We start from the raw sequence: 17,427 nt of genomic DNA on the forward strand, positions 1-17,427 counted from the left end.
CTGGCGGTTTACCCCCCTGCCCATCAATCACTGGTGATCAGCGGCAGGTGGCAAGGCACCGCTGGCAGGCAGGGTAGCCACACACAGGGCGCCAGCGCTCCCTGCCCGGGCCAGGGCGCTTCCCAGGAGCGAAGCCATCGCAGCCCCCAAGGGCGGGCTCTTGCGCTTTGGGCAGGGCCCATTTCCTGCCCCCCTCCCCAAAGGGGCCTACAGGGGGCTCGGGAGCATTCCGGGGGCCAGCGCGGTGACGTCAGTTCCGGAGGCGCGGGGGCGGCCTGCGGGCTGGGAGCATGCGCCCCAACCCCACTCGTTGCCTGGGGGACCTTCGACCGGCCCCCCTCCCCCTGCAGCGGTATCGGTCTCCTGCTCTGCCTGCCTCCGCCTCGATGCCCCTCCTGCCACCCGGGCGCCAGACCGGGAACCGCTTCCCACTCGGGCAGGCGCGCCTGCCCCGCCCCGCTCCTGCCCGCCCTCAATCCCGGTTCCTAAATGTGCCCCCGGAGGGGGAGGGGGGAGGGGGGGAGGCCCTTCGGCAAAAAGGCACGCCGAGGACCGGCCCCGCTAAGCGACCGGCGCCAAGAGGCGGCCCCGGCGGCAACCCAGACCTCGGGCCGACCAGAGCAACCACCAGGCCCTCCGAGCCGTCAGGGGCGGGCGAAGTCGAGCCCGGGCCGGCGGGGCTCTCGCCAGGAAGGCGCCGCGCAGCAGCCCGCCCTTGCCCTGCCCTTCGCCGGCCGGGGCGCGTCCAAGCGGACCGGAGCCGGAGCCCTCGGAGAAGCTGCGCAGGCGGCAGGGCCCCGCACGGACGAGACCCCAGGCGGCTGCGCTCCACCTCGGCCTGCCGGGAGCCCCGTCCGGCTCCTGGACTGCCTCGGGCAGCCGCTGCTGCACTCCGGCCCTGCCAGGGCGTCCAGCCCCACCCGCCCCTCCGGCGGCCCCTGCCCGCTCAGCGCTGCTCAACGGGGCGGGCGAGGCAAGAGCGGCCCCACTCCGGCCCCACAGGCAGCGGCGGTGGACGGTAGGGACCGCGCCGCCCCGACCCAGCCCCAGCCCCGGGGAGGCGAGGGCGGCGGGCACAGCTCGCCGCGCTGGCGCCGACCGGCCGGGAAACGCGCCAGGATCCCCGGCCGGAGCGGCGCCGTCCTCCCCGCAGCCCCGGCCTCGACGGCGGCCCCGAGGGAGGCGCAAAGCCGCGCCCCCACCCCCGGGAACGGCCCGGCCGCCGCCCCGACAAGGCTCGCCGCCAGGACTCCGCCGGCGACGTGGAGAGGTCGGTCGGTCGGCCGTCCCCCGCCCGCCCCGTCTCGCCCCGCCCGGCAGGCACCTACTTGGGGTTAGCGGCGCTCCAGGCGACGGGTTCCAGGCTCTTGGCCAGCAGCGGCGGCGCCGCCCGGCAGAGCAGCAGCAGCAGCGCCAGCAGCCCCCGGCCCGGCGGCGCCCGCCCCGCCCGACGGGCCATCCTGGGCGGCCCCGGCCCCGCGGCGCCTCGGCGGCTTCACGGCGCCTCCATCTCCGGCCGGGCCCGGCCCGCTGCCTCGCCCACCGGCCCGCTCACGCCGGCCCCATCCCGCCGCCGCCGCCGCCTCCACTCGGCCCGCCGCCGCTGGCGGGACAGACGGAAAGCTGGATGGGCGGCCGCGCTGCTTCTGCGCTCCGGCCGCGCCGCGACGCCGCCTACTCCCGCACGCAGGCGAACGCCGAGGACGGCTTCGCTCTGGCCGCCAATCGGGGAGCGGCCCGGAGGGGGCCTCGTCGCGGGGGCGTGGCCGAGCCGCTTTTCCCGCCCTCCTCTCTCCCTCCCTCCGGGCGGGCCCATCCCGCGGCCGCCCCCTCCGACCCCGCCCACCCCGCCCCGCCCGGCGGCCCAGCAAGCGGCGCCAACGCCGAGGCGGCTGCGGGGGCGCCGCCCTCCTTCCCTCCCTCCTTTCGCGGAGCGCGCGAGAGCGGCGGCCTGGAGGGTTCCGGCCGAGGCCGCCCAGCGCGGGCCGACGCTGCCCCCTGCCGGTGCGCCGCCGCGGTGCGGAGCGAGTCGCGGGCGGCGCCGGGAGAGCGGGGGGGGGGGGGCGCGGGCGCCCTCGGTGGGCCCGCGGCCCGCAGCCCTTCCCGCCCCCCCCCGGCTGTCCTCGGGCGCCCCGGCCTCGCCCGCTCGCTCTGCCGGCCCCGGCCTCGCCTCCCCCCGCAGGCCGCCTGGCGCCGCCTCCTCCTGCCGGCCTGCTCGGCTCGCGGCCCCTGCCGGCGCCCCCCCCCCCCGGCCCAGGCCCCAGGCGGGCGGGCAGGAGCAAGGAGCGGGGCCGGGGAGAAAGCAGCAGGGAGGGTCCGCGGCCGAGCTGAGGCAGTGCCGGGAGCCCGGCCCAGAGCGGCCCGCTCGGACGCGGCTGCCCAGGCCGGAGAGCAGGCGGCGGCGCGGCCGGGAGGCCTCCTACGCGAGGCCGCGGCCAAGGGAAGGGAGCCCCGCCGCGAACCCCACAAGCCCTCCGAGGCGCGCTCGGCCTTTTTCAGTGGCCTTCCCCGAGCGGGGAGAACTTGGCGGCGCCTTGAACTCGCCTCCCCGGCTAAGCCCGCCTCGCCCTTCTCTCGAGCCTCCTGGGGCAAAACGACGACGCCGGTCGCGAGAGGCGCTCCCCCGAGGCAGGCCCCGGAGGCCGCGTGCCTGTTTTCCGGGGGGGGGGGCCCACCCGCCCCCCCGGCTCTTGCATGGTTTGAGGAGAGCCAGGGCAGCGGGGGGCTTTCCTGACCCCGGAGGTTGCCCCATCAGGCGAGCGCCACCGCGGGGAGTACACGTGTGTGGGCCGCTGTCGGTTTTGCCCGTGTGCACGGGGCCGCCTACGGAAGGCCCCGTTCAGAAGCTGCTGTGGCGGAGCGTAAGGCGAGGGGTGGTCCCGTAGATAGGCCAGACCACCGCCACGGAGAGCTTCCTATGTAAAAGCCGATGCCTTGAATTGAGCTCAGTAGCTGACAGGCAGCCCGTGCAGGGGCTGGAAAATGGGAGTGGCAGTCCTGCTCCGCCTCGCTGCCGACAATGAACGGGCCGCAGCGTTCTGCACCAGCCGGGGTCTGCGAGTTAACTTAAGAGGGGAGACCTGTGCCCAGTGCGTTACAGTAAAGTCTGGGATGTTGCCATGGCATGGGTCCAAGTGGTCAGATCTTCCGTGTAAAGGGGGGGGGCATCTTCCTGGCTAGACTGAGGCTGTAGAGAGAAGTTTTTTTGCAGCAGCAAAGCCTTAGAAATCCTAGAAATTGTATGAGGACACAACAGAAGCCTGTCCTGTGAGGCTGCTGCTGTTGTAATGGAGAGAAAACAGAAGAATTAGAGACGGCAGGACAAATTGCCTGCGCAAAGAGCTTGAGTTTTGACTGTCCATTCTTGGTACATTATTGTTGCTGTTGCTTATTTATAACCCCACTTTCTCACAGAGATCCAAGGCAGATTACATACTGTAAGTGAATACAGTATACTCGATAGTAGGACATTCACAGAGGAAAAATATAATCTGATCGACAGGGCATTCAATGAAAACAGATACAATAGGGTGTGGTAGCTGCAAATTTGAAAATGAGCATAAAGCCAAACACATTGATGAAACCTTTCTGAACTAAAGTATAAGCAATTAACGTGACATGTTTAGCAACGTTGAACTGCTCAGATGCAAGAGAACCAAGAGTAGCGGATTGATCTATCTAGTACTGCTCCAACGGCTATTGCCTTAAGCAGAAATTAAAATGGGAAGAATTTTACTGGACATCATGTGTCTGATGTTTAATTATTGCCCCTATACATTTTGTCACAGAAAGAGTAACGGAATCATTTGTATCCGATAGTAACCACGTCACCTGAGCTCTCATATTAAGTAGTTCCATATTTTTAAGTAGAGGGATGATTAAGCTAACCCTCAGCTCATTAAATAAAGGGACACACTATAATCATATGTTCAGTGGTTTCAAATTTATCATATGGGCATCTGCATGCTCTATTAGCCTATGATACTTTCTTGTATCTAGCCTCCAAAACTGCCAAGGGAAAAGCATTCATGCTTGCCAGTGTAAAAGCTCTTCTGAGCTTTGGTACTGTCAGATGATAAAAATACTTCAGCGGTTGCATCGGGAGGGTGATACCTAAGCAAAGAGTTGAACATATCCTCCGTGCCCTAATAGACATACTAGTAATGTCCAACTTCCTGACACGCATTTTTATTTGCCTAATTAAATCTTTGGTCTCTGTAGTCTTAACCATATTGTTTGTTATTCCTAAGCATTTCATTTTCTTTCCCAGTAGTTGATCTGCCTGAATGAGTCCAACTAGAGCAGGCCCTCCCATGTTTCCCAGGTCAAATCTACTCAAGAATTCTTTTATATTGTTTCATCTCATCCTGGCAGCCCACCTAGACATGCTCCAGGATAGCATTCTGAGTCAATCACTTGTTTCCTTAATGACTGGATTCTCAGCTATACCCTATGATACCCAATGACCAAAGAGGCTCAAAGGCAGAGAGAGTCTCTCATCCCAAGAAAGCCTGTTTGAAAGCATCTCTACTGAACAAAATACTGAACAAAGTTGTCCAGTTTGCAATCTGATTGCATTTTGCTATCATTTAAGGTAGTGACCAACCCTCATAATCTCTGTATCATATTGTCCTGATCTTTTAATGGCAAGGCACCAAAAGATGCTAATAGACTCTCTTCCATGCCCTCAATTCCACCTTGGTGTGAACCCTTTTGTACTAAGGTATCCTTTTTCAACTATGGAGGGGAGGAAGCCAATAGAAGATCATTTTGAGATATCAGCTCTTTGTAGTTCCTAGAATACATTTGATTATTCATAGCTTGGCACCCCCTTTGATACTAGCTCCGGAGACGTAAGAGCAATAAGCAGTTCATGGCCTTTATGATCTTTGTTTGACTGGACTTCGGGACATGTTCTCCAATATTCCTCATCTGACGTGAAGCTTCCCAGTTCATTAGGAAGGGTGTATTCCTCTTCTGGTGGTATGACTGTACAGGAAACGTCTGATCTCTTTTTAAGTGCTCCTGCATTGAAAATACCAGTGTTGGTATCTGAGGGGGAAAGAAGTGGAGTCAAATTCGGTCTCCCCTCAGAAAACCTAGAATTCCCCACTCTGTTTCTCAGAGGCAAGCTGAAGCTTCAGAGAGCCAGTTTGGTGTAGTCGTTAACAGCGATGGGACTCTAATCTGGAGAACCGGGTTCAATTCCCCACTCCTCCACTTGAAGCCAGCTGGGTGACCTTGGGTCAGTCACAGCTCTTCCAGAGCTCTCTCAGCCCCACCCACCTCACAGGGTGATTGTCGTGAGGATAATAATAACACACTTTAGAAACCGCTCTGAGTGGGTGTTAAGTTTTCCTGAAGGGCAGTATATAAATCTAATATTATTATCATTATTTATTATTCATGACCATGCTGCACCACAGTAGAACTGGAGATCCAGGGGAGCAAAGTAGATTATGGGTTCTCTGCAATATTACTTAGTAATCATTCTCTTGTCTTCAGCCTTGTCCTCACAACAACCTTGTAAGGTAGGTTATCTCATGATCCCTTAAGATTTTGGCTTTCTGCCCTTGTGGGGAATCAAACCCGGTTCTTCAGGTGAGAGTCATGAGGCTCTTAACCACGACACCAAACTACGCTAAATGTGCATAGAGGGTATTTAGCAGTACAAAGGAAGTGCCTACCACTAAAACCCAAGGTGGAGAGTAAATACCTTTGTGACTAAAACCTCTCACTTCAGAACCCATTCAGGCACTACATGGCCGGAGCCACACCAGAGAGGCAACCACACGTTGCTAGGTGAGCAGGGGTGGGGATCCAGCAGCCCTGGACTGAGAGTCCACATCCTCCTCCCTCTTCCCCCTCGCAGCACCCTGGGCACCACCTTGCCAATACAGGCTTCCACAGACAGCAGTGTATGCATCACGGGACAACCTGAGGCAGGTCCAACCAACAGCATGCCTCATGCCACGCAGCAGGGCTTACTCCCGTGTGCCTAGAAGTTCTGCTCCTTGCCAGGGCACCTCCTCACCCCCACATGGGGACCTGGGACACAACTGGAGGGGCCTAGCAGCTGCCCTGCTGTGTTCTGTGAAACTGCTGGCCGTATACTCATATAAAGAGAGAAGAAACTCACAGGAGCCACTATTCAAAACCCATTTGAATATATAATCACAGTCAAATATATTAACGCATTTACTACTCAGTGTTATAGATCACAGTCAAATATATTAATGCATTTACTACTCAATATTAAAAAGCATATATGAGCTATTCAATAAAGTTAGTCCAGGGTTTCCATCGTGTATAAATGTGTGTTCTTTGGCCACGAGGAACAGCAGAGTCTTCACAAAGTCTTCTCAAACGAAAAATTACCAGGTATGGAACAGGTTCCAAAGCAAATTAGAAGTTAGCCACGCCCAATCTGGGGCCGGCTAAACTCAGATTTCGTCCCCTTCTTCAGGGGCGTGGTTCATAACTGTAATGAAAAATTAATTTTGTTTTACATTCAATGGTAGCCCCACTTTAGTGGTTTATACAGTATCCATAAGTAAATGTATTACAAAACAGCAATGTAGGTCTTTTATACAGTGTTACAGAATGCCAAAAGTCCTTTTTTTTAAATCCATAAACCCATGACAAGGCATCACAACCAAATAAATTTACACTACATTGTAAAAGACAAACCTGTTCCATTCACTATTATTCAATTTCAATTAGCAAAGACGCTTATTTTTCCCCCAGCACCTGGACGGCAGCAGTTGTATCTTGTCCTGCACGTCATCTAATTGGCCATACTGAGTTTAAATAACATCCACTGTGTGTTTAACTTACTTTAAAGTAGAGTATCTCATTAGAGAAAACAGTTTAACAATAACTCAGTGTTAAGGCCATAAGGTCTAATTGACTGTAGAGTCACAATCCAATATGCCTCCCTTTTTAATAAGTTGTTTTGATTTAGCTGACCCGTATACTCATGGCACCGGTGGCCTTGTAGAACCAGCAGGAGCAGACACATTGAAGGTGCAGCTGGTAATTGTTTGGATGGGCATGGTATGGCATCCTGGAGGTGGTATTCTGGCAAATGGATTCCTCCCTCCTCCTGGGGGGACTGCAGATCCAGGCCCTACAGGCACAATGTAGCAATCACACCCATTGTGTTGTTCATCGTCATTGCATATGTGGTGTCTGGTGTCGATTTCCACTTAAGACAATTTCATAATTTGATCCAGTGGCTTCAGAAATCAGTTGAGTCTATTGGTGTATGAGTTCAACAGATGGTGACTAAAATTGCTCATGAGACAGCTATTTCAGCTTCATACAACTTTTTGTCCAGCTGAATATTCCAGCTTAAGAGCTTCACCCATTAATTCAGTCTTTGTGCCGTTGACCTTTCAGAGGAGTCTGCTAAGGCTTGGCAGGAAAAGATGGTAGAATTTACGGAAAAGTTCTTCTGAGAACTTTTGCAACTTCCATCTTATTTTCAGGTGCAAATTGAACAAGTTTTTCGGATGCTCCACACATTTACAGTGAAATCCTAAAAAGAGTTCAATTAAGCCAATGGGCTTAGACTGGAGTAACTCTGCTTAAGATAGCTTAGAAACCCATCTCCAGTAATTGTACAGTTTTTGAGAGACTTGAGTGTGAGAAATTCTATGGGAAGAGAGAAACAGTAACTTTGTTGATGTCCTAACGAAGACCAGATTATGTTTTATCCAGACTATTCTAAAGAAGTACCAATGTTACACCATCAATTTTTGAAAGTATGAAGTCTGGCAAGCAATATTATATTAAATATCCTGTCATGTGTGAGGCATCAGGATCAAAATAAGAAGCTTCAAATTCCTGTTGCCACAAAGTTTAAAGTTTGTAAGGTGGATAAATAAATAAATTTGGCCATATTATAACTGTTCCATATATATATCATTATATAGATAATTGCCCTGACCTGGATAGCCCAGGTGAGCCTGAACCACTCAGATCTCAGAAGTTAAGCAGGGTCAGCCTTGGCTAGTAATTGGATAGGAGACCTCCAAAGAAAACCAGGGTTGCAGAGGCAGGCAATAGCAACCCACCTCTGTTAGTCTCTTGCCATGAAAACCTCACCAGGGGTCGCTATAAGTCAGCTATGACTTGAGGGCACTTTCCTCCACCACATAGAGATAATTGTATCATTAGATATCATCGAATCATTATATAGATGGGAGTGGCCAGTGCTGTGGAGCACTCTGGCATCTGGTGGATTGTGCACTGCACTCTGTGATGATACGATGGATAGGGAATTGGCTGGATAACTGCACTCAAAGAGTAGTTGTCAATGGCATCACGTCTGATCTGAGGGAGGTGTCATGGAGTGCCAGAGGGCTTGATTCTGGGCCCAGTGCTTTTCAATATTTTTATAAATGATCTGGACGAGCATGTGAAGGAATTCCTCATTAAATCTGCAGATGACACCAAACTGGGAGGAATAGCAAACAGCCTTGAAGACAGGGATAGAATTCAACGAGTGACTATATGATATTTATATTACTTTGATTCCAAAACCTGCTATGAAACATACTCTATGTGCAAATTTTTAATCAATATCTTGGTGAATGTGGATGCTAAGGTATTAACCGCTCTTTGGGTACCATTTCTTACCTTTCGGAGTCTCTTCTGTCCTGGCAATGTGTCAGAGAGCCATAGAAGGTTAATTTCAAGGGATTGCTTGACATATTATTCATGGGAACCACGACATGTGAAAATTTACAAAATGTAGTGGAAGATTTAAACAAACTGAAAGGGGCAAGATTGAGCCTTGAGAGAAGCAAGTGTTCCTTTTTGAAGCCAGAGAATATAAAGTAGATGCTTGAGGGCTATATCCTGTGATGGACAAAACTGAAGCAATTCAGAATGCTCCCAGGCATAAGAATAGTAAAGAGTCCAGTAGCACCGTTAAGACTAATGTTGTCAGTCAGATTTCTTAAAGGCGGTCTGATCTGGGTGAATGTAATTTGTAATTAAGCTGGTTAGTCTTTTTGCCAGTATAGCTGAGAAAAATTTTTGATCCTGATTTAGGAGAGCAATGGGGCCATGCCTCTCTTTAGAATGACAATTATTTCCACCTCTAACCACAAGGGGGGTATTTTACCTTCTGTAGAACAGAGTTGCATGTGGCTATCAGCAGAACCAATAATATATCCATACATTTTTTATAGAACTCTGCTGAATAACAATCTCTGCCTATAACCATCTTCAGGTACCTGATCTGTCATATAGAGGATGGTACGGAGTTTTTTCCAGTGCCCCAGAAAGTCAGACCAGAACCAACAGGTTGAAATTAAATGAAAAGGGTTTTTGGCTAAACATTAGGAAGAACTTCCTGACAGAGCAGTCCCTCAGTGGAACAGGCTTCCTTGGGAGGTGGCGGGCTCCCCTTCTCTGTGGAGGTTTTTAAGCTGAAGCTAGATGGCCATCTGACAGCAATGCTGTTTCTGTGAACCTGGGCAGATCTTAAGAGGGAGGGCAGGAAGGGTCATGTCAGAGCTTAGTTCTCATGGCCCTTTCTAACACATCCAGGGTAATGCCAATCACCACTTCGGGGTCAGGAAGCAGTTTTCCTCAAGCCAGTTTGACTAGGGATCCTGGAGGTGTTTTGCCATCTTTTGAGCATGGAGCAGGGGGTCAGTGGTGGTCTGTGGGGGTGGGGAGGTAATTATGAATTCCCTGCATTGTGCTGGGTGTTGGACTAGATGTCCCTAGAGGTACCTTCCAATTCTATGATTCTATCTTCAGATTACAGGACTGAACTGGTGTGGTGTGTTTATAGAGATCATTAAAAATGTAAGGAAGTTTAATAAACATTTCAAAAGTATACATGCTTTGTTTAAGCTTTAGGCTGAGCAAGGATAAAAAGAAACGATGGAAACCTGCATTCCTCTCATCCATTACTTGGTTCTTATCCTAAATGATGTTTAATATAATGTAATAAACAAGTAATGCAATGTGAATAAATAAATAAGGTAATGTTGATATTTTTTTTAAACTGACATTATTTATAGTCTGCATCTTAAAGAAGATTGCACAGTTTGAGTCAGTACAGTTGATTTCAGAAACATTTCAATAAACCCTGTAATAGGATCTATAAATGCAAGTTTGCAGTTTCAAACCAGCAGAAATCCAATACACAGAGTTGAAGAAATGCTGAAACAGAGCACAAGCAATTCTAAAACAGACATACTATATAACACAGAAACTACCCAATAGGAATATACTTACAGCAGTGGCACACAGTAGTAAAGTCCAGAGTCCCCATCCGTTTACTGATGCATCTTTTTAGACCCTTACAGTAAAGGCCTTCTATCTGACTTAAAAAATCCCTCTTGAATACTTCAGTTTTGCAAAATTTGCAGAAAGCCAAGAGACTGGGGGCTCTCTTGACCTCCTCTGGCAGGCTGATCCATAGGATGGGGGCCACCACTGAGAATACATGTGTACAGGGTGCTGTTGACTTTGCCCATGTGCAAGATGGCACCCGCAGAAGGCCGTATTCAGACGAGCGAAGCTGCTGTGGTGGAACACAGGGAGAGAGGCAGCACCACAGATGTGATAGACCAAGGCCATGAAGAGCTTGAGGTGGGATAGCCAGTACTTGGAATTGAGCCCAGTAACTGATAGGTAGCCAATGGAATGACTGCAGAATGGGGATCATATTCATGCTCCTCCTAATATAACATAAATAATTCACACAAGCTTTTATTTCTCAAGGTTTCAGTAGATCACAATCCATCAGTTCCTTAGAGTTAGGACCTTTCCCCATTGTCCTTTGCCATGTGAGCAAGATGGAGTCCCCAGGAAAAGACTTCGTCCTTCATGATTGGTGCCCATTCAAGAGGAAGCTGCTTTGAAACGTGGAAAGATTACTAAGATCTGCCCAGGTTCACAGAATAAGCATTGCTGTCAGATGGCCATCTAGCCTCTGCTTAAAAACCTCCAAAGAAGGAGAGCCCACCACCTCCCGAGGAAGCCTGTTCCACTGAGGTACTTTTCTGTCAGGAAGTCCTTCCTAATGTTTAGCCCAAAACTCTTTTTATTCAGTTTCATCCCATTGATTCTGCTTCAACCCTCTGCGGCAACAGAAAACAACTCCATGCCATTCTCTATATGACAGCCCTTCAAGTACTTGAAGATGGTTATCATATCCTCTCCAAGCTAAACATACCAAGCTCCTTCAACCTACCCTCACAGGACTTGGTCTCCAGACCCCTCACCAACTTCATTGCCCTCCTCTGGACACATTCCAGTTTGTCTATATCTTTCTTAAACGGTGGTGCCCAAAATTGAACACAATACTCTAGGTGCAGTCTATCCAGAGCAGAGTAGAGCGATACTCATGATCTGGACACTATGCTTCTGCTGATACAGCCCAAAACTGTATTTGCCTTTTTAGCTACCACATCACATTGCTGACTCATGTTCAGTGTATGGTCTACTAAGACCCCTAAATCCTTTTCGTATATACTACTGCCAAGACAGATCTCCCTCATCTTATAATTATGCATCTGATTTTTCCTTCCTAAATGCAGAATTTTGCATTTATCTCTGTTAAAATTCATTTTATCTGTTTTAGCCCAGTTTTCCAGCCTGTCAAGATCATCCTGTATCCTTACTGTCTTCGACCGTATTTGCTACCCCTCCCAATTTAGTAGTATCTGCAAATTTAATAAGCATTCCCTCTATTTCTTCATCCAAATCATTTATAAAAATGTTGACCAGAACAGGTCCCAGGACTGATCCCTGAGGAACTCCACTTGTCACTCTTCTCCAAGAGGATGAGGAACCATTAACTAGCACTCTTTGGGTGCGATCTGTCAACCAGTTACAGATCCACCTAATAGTAATAGGATCCAAACCACATTTTACCAACTTGTTAACAAGGATATTATGTGGAACCTTATCAAAATCCTTATTGAAATTGAAATAAACTATGTCTAGAGCATTCCTCTGATCCAGCATGGTAGTAATTTTCTCAAAAAAAGAGATAACGTTAGTATGACATGACTTGTTCTTGAGAAACCCATGCTAGCTCTTAGTAATCACAGCCATCCTTTCTAAATGCTCAAGGACTGACTGATGATTTGTTCTGAGACTTTTTCAGGTATAGACATCAAGCTGATGGGTTGGTAGTTACCTGGATCCTCCTTTTCCCCCTTCTTGAAGATGGACACAACATTTGCCCGCCTCCAATCTTCTGGCACTTCACCTGATCTCCAAGAATTCTCAAAAATAATGGACAGAGGCTCAGAAATTACATCTTCGAGTTCTTTTAGTACCCTTGGGAGCAATTCATCTGGCCCTGAGGACTTAGTTCCATTTAAAGAAACTAGATGGTTAGATACTACCTCTGTGCTGATCAAAGGCTGTATCTCCCTTCCCCCATCAGGTGTTGTTATGTTGTCATGTTGAGCACCATTTCCCTCACAGGAGAAGACTGAGGAAAAGCAGGAATTGAGCAGTTCTGCCCTCTCTTCATCACCTGTTGTGATTTCTCTTCCCTGTCCCTGCAGTGGGGCTACAAAGTCCTTGCTCTTTTTTTACTTTGAACATAAGCAAAGAACCCTTACTTGCTGTTTTTAGCATCTCTTGTTAGCCTAAGCTCATACTGAGCTTTAGCATTTCTAACACTCTCCCTGCAAGCATTGGTTATTTGTTTATATTCATACTTGGTTATAAGGCCCTCCTTCCATTTCCTAAATGAGTCTTTTTTTTTCTCCATTAGAAAGCTGTTTATGGAGCCACCTTGACTTCTTTAGGGTCCTCTCATTTTTCCTTCTCATAGGAATCATTTGTGATTGTGCTTTCAATATTTCACTTTTAAGAAACTCCCACCCCTCTTGAACTCCCTTCTCCTTAAGTATTTCTGACCATGAGATTTCTGGCCATGGGATTCTACCCAGCATAGCTTTCAGTTTGTTAAAATTTGCTTTCCTGAAGTCCAACCTATATGTCTGACTACGTACAACTTTCCCTTCTCTAAGGCTATAAATTCCAAAATCACATGGTCACTGCTACCCAGGGTGCCCCTACTTTCACCTCATCAACCAGTTCTTCCCTGTTGGTATCAAGTCCAAGATAGAAGAACCCCTTGTTTCCCTCTCTACTTTCTGAAAAATGAAGTTGTCAGCAAGACAAGTCAGGAATTTATTTGACCTTTCATTTTTAGCAGAGTTAAACTTCCAACAGATATCCGGGACCTCTTTGTGAACTTTGTAATTTGTTCTAGGTGTTTCTCATCCAAGTCCTCTGTTTGGCTTGGTGGTCTATAGAAGACCCCCCACCATAGTATCACTATTATTTCTTATTCCTTTTATTTTTACCCAAAGACTCTCAACTGAATTTCCGTGCTCAGATACATGTACTTCCCCAAAAGTATATACCTCCTTTACATATATTGCTACTCCTCCCCTCTTCCTTACTTGTCTATCTCTTTAGTACAAGTTGTATCCCTCAATCCTAGTATTCCAATTGTGAGTTTTATTCCACTAAGTTTCAGTAATGCCTATTATGTCATAGTCCCCTTCCTGTATTAGGACTTCCTCCTGCTTGTTTCCCATACTCTGTGCATTCGTACAGAGACAGCAGAAGCCATGATTTATATACCCTGAGGTTTTTGTTTCTGTGCTTACCTGTGATTTATTGTTTCCTAGCATGTCACTGCCTCTGTTCTCTCACCAGCTTTGCTGCTTCAATCCATTTCAGAAGTAGTTCAGTTTTGTTGGGCTTCCTTGATAACTCCCCTGCCAAACTGCCTCACAAGACTACTTGTAAAAGGTTTGCAGAAGGAAAACAAGCCTAACACCTATGGGATGTAAGAGATATTCAGCTTCTAACAGGGCCCACAGACGAGACCCACAGGCTAAGAGCCAAAGGGGAGAGCGAAGGTTCAAGGCTCACCCAGCAGAGGCCGGGGCCAGCAGTCAGCCCCAGGCAAAACAGACACTCTCCATTTAGCAACAATCACCCTCTGCAATTAGCTCCAACCCAGGCAAAAGAGACAAACAGAAAAAAAAACCACTCCAACTGGCACCACTTTGCAGCAGGCTGTACGCACTCACCCCCAGATACTGTCCTCCCACACAGTAACCTCAGTTAATTCCCCCTAGTAGTTAAGGAAGGCAACAGTAAAAGACTCACCACTCCAGCAGGTCTCTTTCCTGCACCCTCTCAGAGCCCAGATGGCTGTGATGTGCCTCTGTGATGTCCCCTGTGCTGTAACACAGGGCAGCAGTGCATGAACCCACCATCCCATAACTCTATATGGTAGCAGTGCAATTGACCATTCCTGTGCTACCTGGCAGGAATGATGCAGGAGGCTCAGCAACTAGATGGGGCCTCTAAACAGCAACACGTGCAGAGTGCAAGGTGTGCAACTCCATCCAGCAGGAGACAATTCTTGATTTGCTGGGGCTGGCAATTATTACCTCATTTGGATTTGCTACATGCACACACACACCCCAGAAGCAAAGAAATAGGACAGCATTAATGAGTGGAGACTTAGAATGGCCATGTTTTCCTGCCTCCAAGAAAGTCAAAGGAATGGGGCTTGTGATTCCGTTCCTTCATACAATGACAGAAAGCAGCATTGGCAATCTACTAGAGTCAGTTTGGTGTAGTGGTTAAGAGCGACATGACTGTAATCTGGAGAACCGGGTTTGAGTCCCCCATTCCTTTGCTTGAAGCCAGTTGGGTGGGATGGGTCAGTCACAGCTCTTCCAGAGCTCTCTCAGCCCCACCCACCTCACAGGGTGATTGTTGTGGGGATAATAATAACATACTTTGTAAACCACTCTGAGTAACTGTTAAGTTTTCCTGAAGGGTAGTATATAAACTGAAGGTTATTATATAAACTGAAGGTTATTATTATTCACACAAAGGGACATAAGAAACTAATCCATTACATCAGAATTAATGTCACCTACAACTGAACTCTTCCAAACATCTTAGAAGCCCTAGTACTGTAATTATGGGGATCAAATGAAAGACAATTTGAAGACTGTTGCATTGAAACAAAGCCTCCACAATCAACAAAAAGTGCTGAGTATGGTAAAATGGCATGAAAAGGCCTGAGGATCAAAGAATTCGGCCTGCTTCAGGCCCAAGTTACAGTAACAGTTTGGTCCTGTCTGACCAGAGTCTCAAAACCTTCCTGGTAAGCATTGGTAAAAAGACTGAGCTTTTTTCCAGAGACAGCTCGAGACTTGTTATCAACCACTGGAGCAAGCCTTGAAATGCTGCCGTGTGAGTTGGGGGGCCCAAGGCCAAAGAGGCGTTCCATCCGGTTAACTTACCTGAACACAATTTCAGTGGCTACCTTGACAATTAGGCATGACTCCGCTGCACAGGGCCCTCTCTGTACAACATTGCCAGGCCCTGATTGGTCCATCAGGTCACACCAGTTGCTGGCCAGAATGGGATAAAAGTGGCTCTGTTAGCTGTGCCTTTGTCTTAAGCTTAGGGTCTGGACATAACTTCTTCTCATGGCCAATGGAATTTATAATCGTGCTCTGATTTCTGGAAACCCTGATGCTGAATTCTGTGTTATACTGACAATTTGATCCTGTCAGGTGTGTTTAGATTTCAGGTTAACTAGTTTTTGTTATTTTATTTATCCTTCTATGCATGCTTTCTCAAATTTATATTTTATTCGTTTTATAATAAACAAATTATATTTTTACTTGGTGACCATTGGTTCGTGCCTTAATTTTGAGAGAGTGACATGACCTGACTTTGGTCGCATGTTACCCTTGTAGCTTGCAGCTGGGGTTCAGATTAGCTGATTTGCCAGGTACAATCTGGTAACACCTGAGGCTTCGGTCCCCAGGACCAGAACTAGAACTCAGAGAGAACCTGGTGGCAGTCTACCGACTGGACAAGCTTCCCCCAGTGCCACTAGACTGCTTGGGGTCCTTGACAAAGCTAGATTAAGCAACCCAGAGATACAAGGATGTCAGGTATGGCACTTGAATAACCAGTCTGAGGAGCCAAGACAAGCGATATCAGGGTTTGGTAGGGGGTTATTCACTCCCACTCCCACGCCTTCACAGATCTTCAAACAGGCTCTGTGGCATGCTGTATCTTAATGCAGCCTGAGTCTCCCTTGTACTGAGTACTGCACATCAGTCTAAAGGAGATAAAGGAGGGTAGAGGACAGAGCCCCGATTTTTGAACACTGAAACCTGGTTTGAAAGGGACTTATATAATGGAAAGAAATGAGATAGTTAAACCATGCCTAAAATTCCTAATCAACCCTCTCTGCCAAATGTAAGGCACTCTCATGCAACAGTAAATTAAAACAGACCGAGACCAGCTGGAAGCAAGTTTTTAAGTCGGATTCCAAACAGACTCTCTGCCCTGTTAGCTCAGTGTGTCAAGCAGACAGAGAAGTGTTTTGGGGGGGCTACAGATTTATTGTCACATCTGTCCCAGAAACAGAGCATGGTTTTGTAGTCATATTGGTCCCACAGGATGGATGAATGGTATAGAATAGAAATGTAATTTTCCATTGGTCATATGAGGTCTAAAATGCAAATTGTATAAAGTATGGCTGCATGAATTAAATATATTTACTTGCAGAAAATAAGCTGTCCGTTCTCAGGATCAATCTGATCATGCGGTTTGTTGGTAGTTCTGCTTCCAGTGCCATGTTTCTGATCTCTAACATGAAAGATGGCTGAAATTAAGCTTGACAAAAAGTTCTGTTTACTCACAAGCTTACATCCACAATTGTTGACAGAGGCTGATAAGGTGGAAGAGGTTTCTAAGACTAAAATAGATTAGATTGTTATTACTATTTTAGATAGATTATTTTAAATTATTTTTGTACATTATTTTAGTCTTAGATTCTCTAAGACTAAAATAATATACAAAAAAGAAGCAGACAGTTCAGAGTATCCCTTTTGAAGGAACCCGTAAGTGAGTGCTGAAAGGAACGGAGGGGCTGAAAAGAGCAGTGCTGCATGCAGAAAATCCCCAGACAGAAACGTCCATTGTGAATATTTGAAGGGGGGGGGAGTCAGGTGCAGATTTCAAAATGAAACACTTTCACCGAACTTTGCCTGATGGTAACACACAAGGATCTCATTAACACCTGTGGACATGGAGGTCAGAGTCCAGGCTTTAAACCTCTTACCCAGCCTAAAGGAAGTGGCCTTTGAGCTGACGCATTGGGCACCCCCTGATTCCAGCTATTAGGGGCTGCTTGCATCCTGCGCTTCATAAAGCCAGGATGGGAAAGCTCATGGTATTTTTTGTTCTAAGGTATTTTTTGTTCTAAGGTTTTAAAAATAAAGTTTATATGATCACCTTGCATTTAACTGGCAAATAAGGACACTAAAAACGTCCATTTTGATCCAGTTATCACAATGGATGTTGGGATCTGTGAAGGCC

At 48.5% G+C, this 17,427-nt stretch overlaps 1 protein-coding gene across 1 annotated transcript in view; it reads right to left on the reverse strand.

Moving 5' to 3' along the window:
- The window catches only part of EFNB1 (ephrin B1), a 157,881-nt gene extending 156,253 nt beyond the window's left edge, over positions 1-1,628 (reverse strand). Inside the window, exon 1 of the mRNA XM_054996065.1 lies at positions 1,329-1,628. Coding sequence (XP_054852040.1) covers positions 1,329-1,459 — 131 coding nt within the window. The 5' untranslated portion in view covers positions 1,460-1,628. The remainder of the gene's footprint in view (positions 1-1,328) is intronic.
- Between the last annotated feature and the right edge of the window lie 15,799 nt (positions 1,629-17,427).

The sequence above is a fragment of the Eublepharis macularius genome, chromosome 13, assembly GCF_028583425.1.
Source record: "Eublepharis macularius isolate TG4126 chromosome 13, MPM_Emac_v1.0, whole genome shotgun sequence".
Lineage (NCBI taxonomy): Eukaryota > Metazoa > Chordata > Lepidosauria > Squamata > Eublepharidae > Eublepharis > Eublepharis macularius.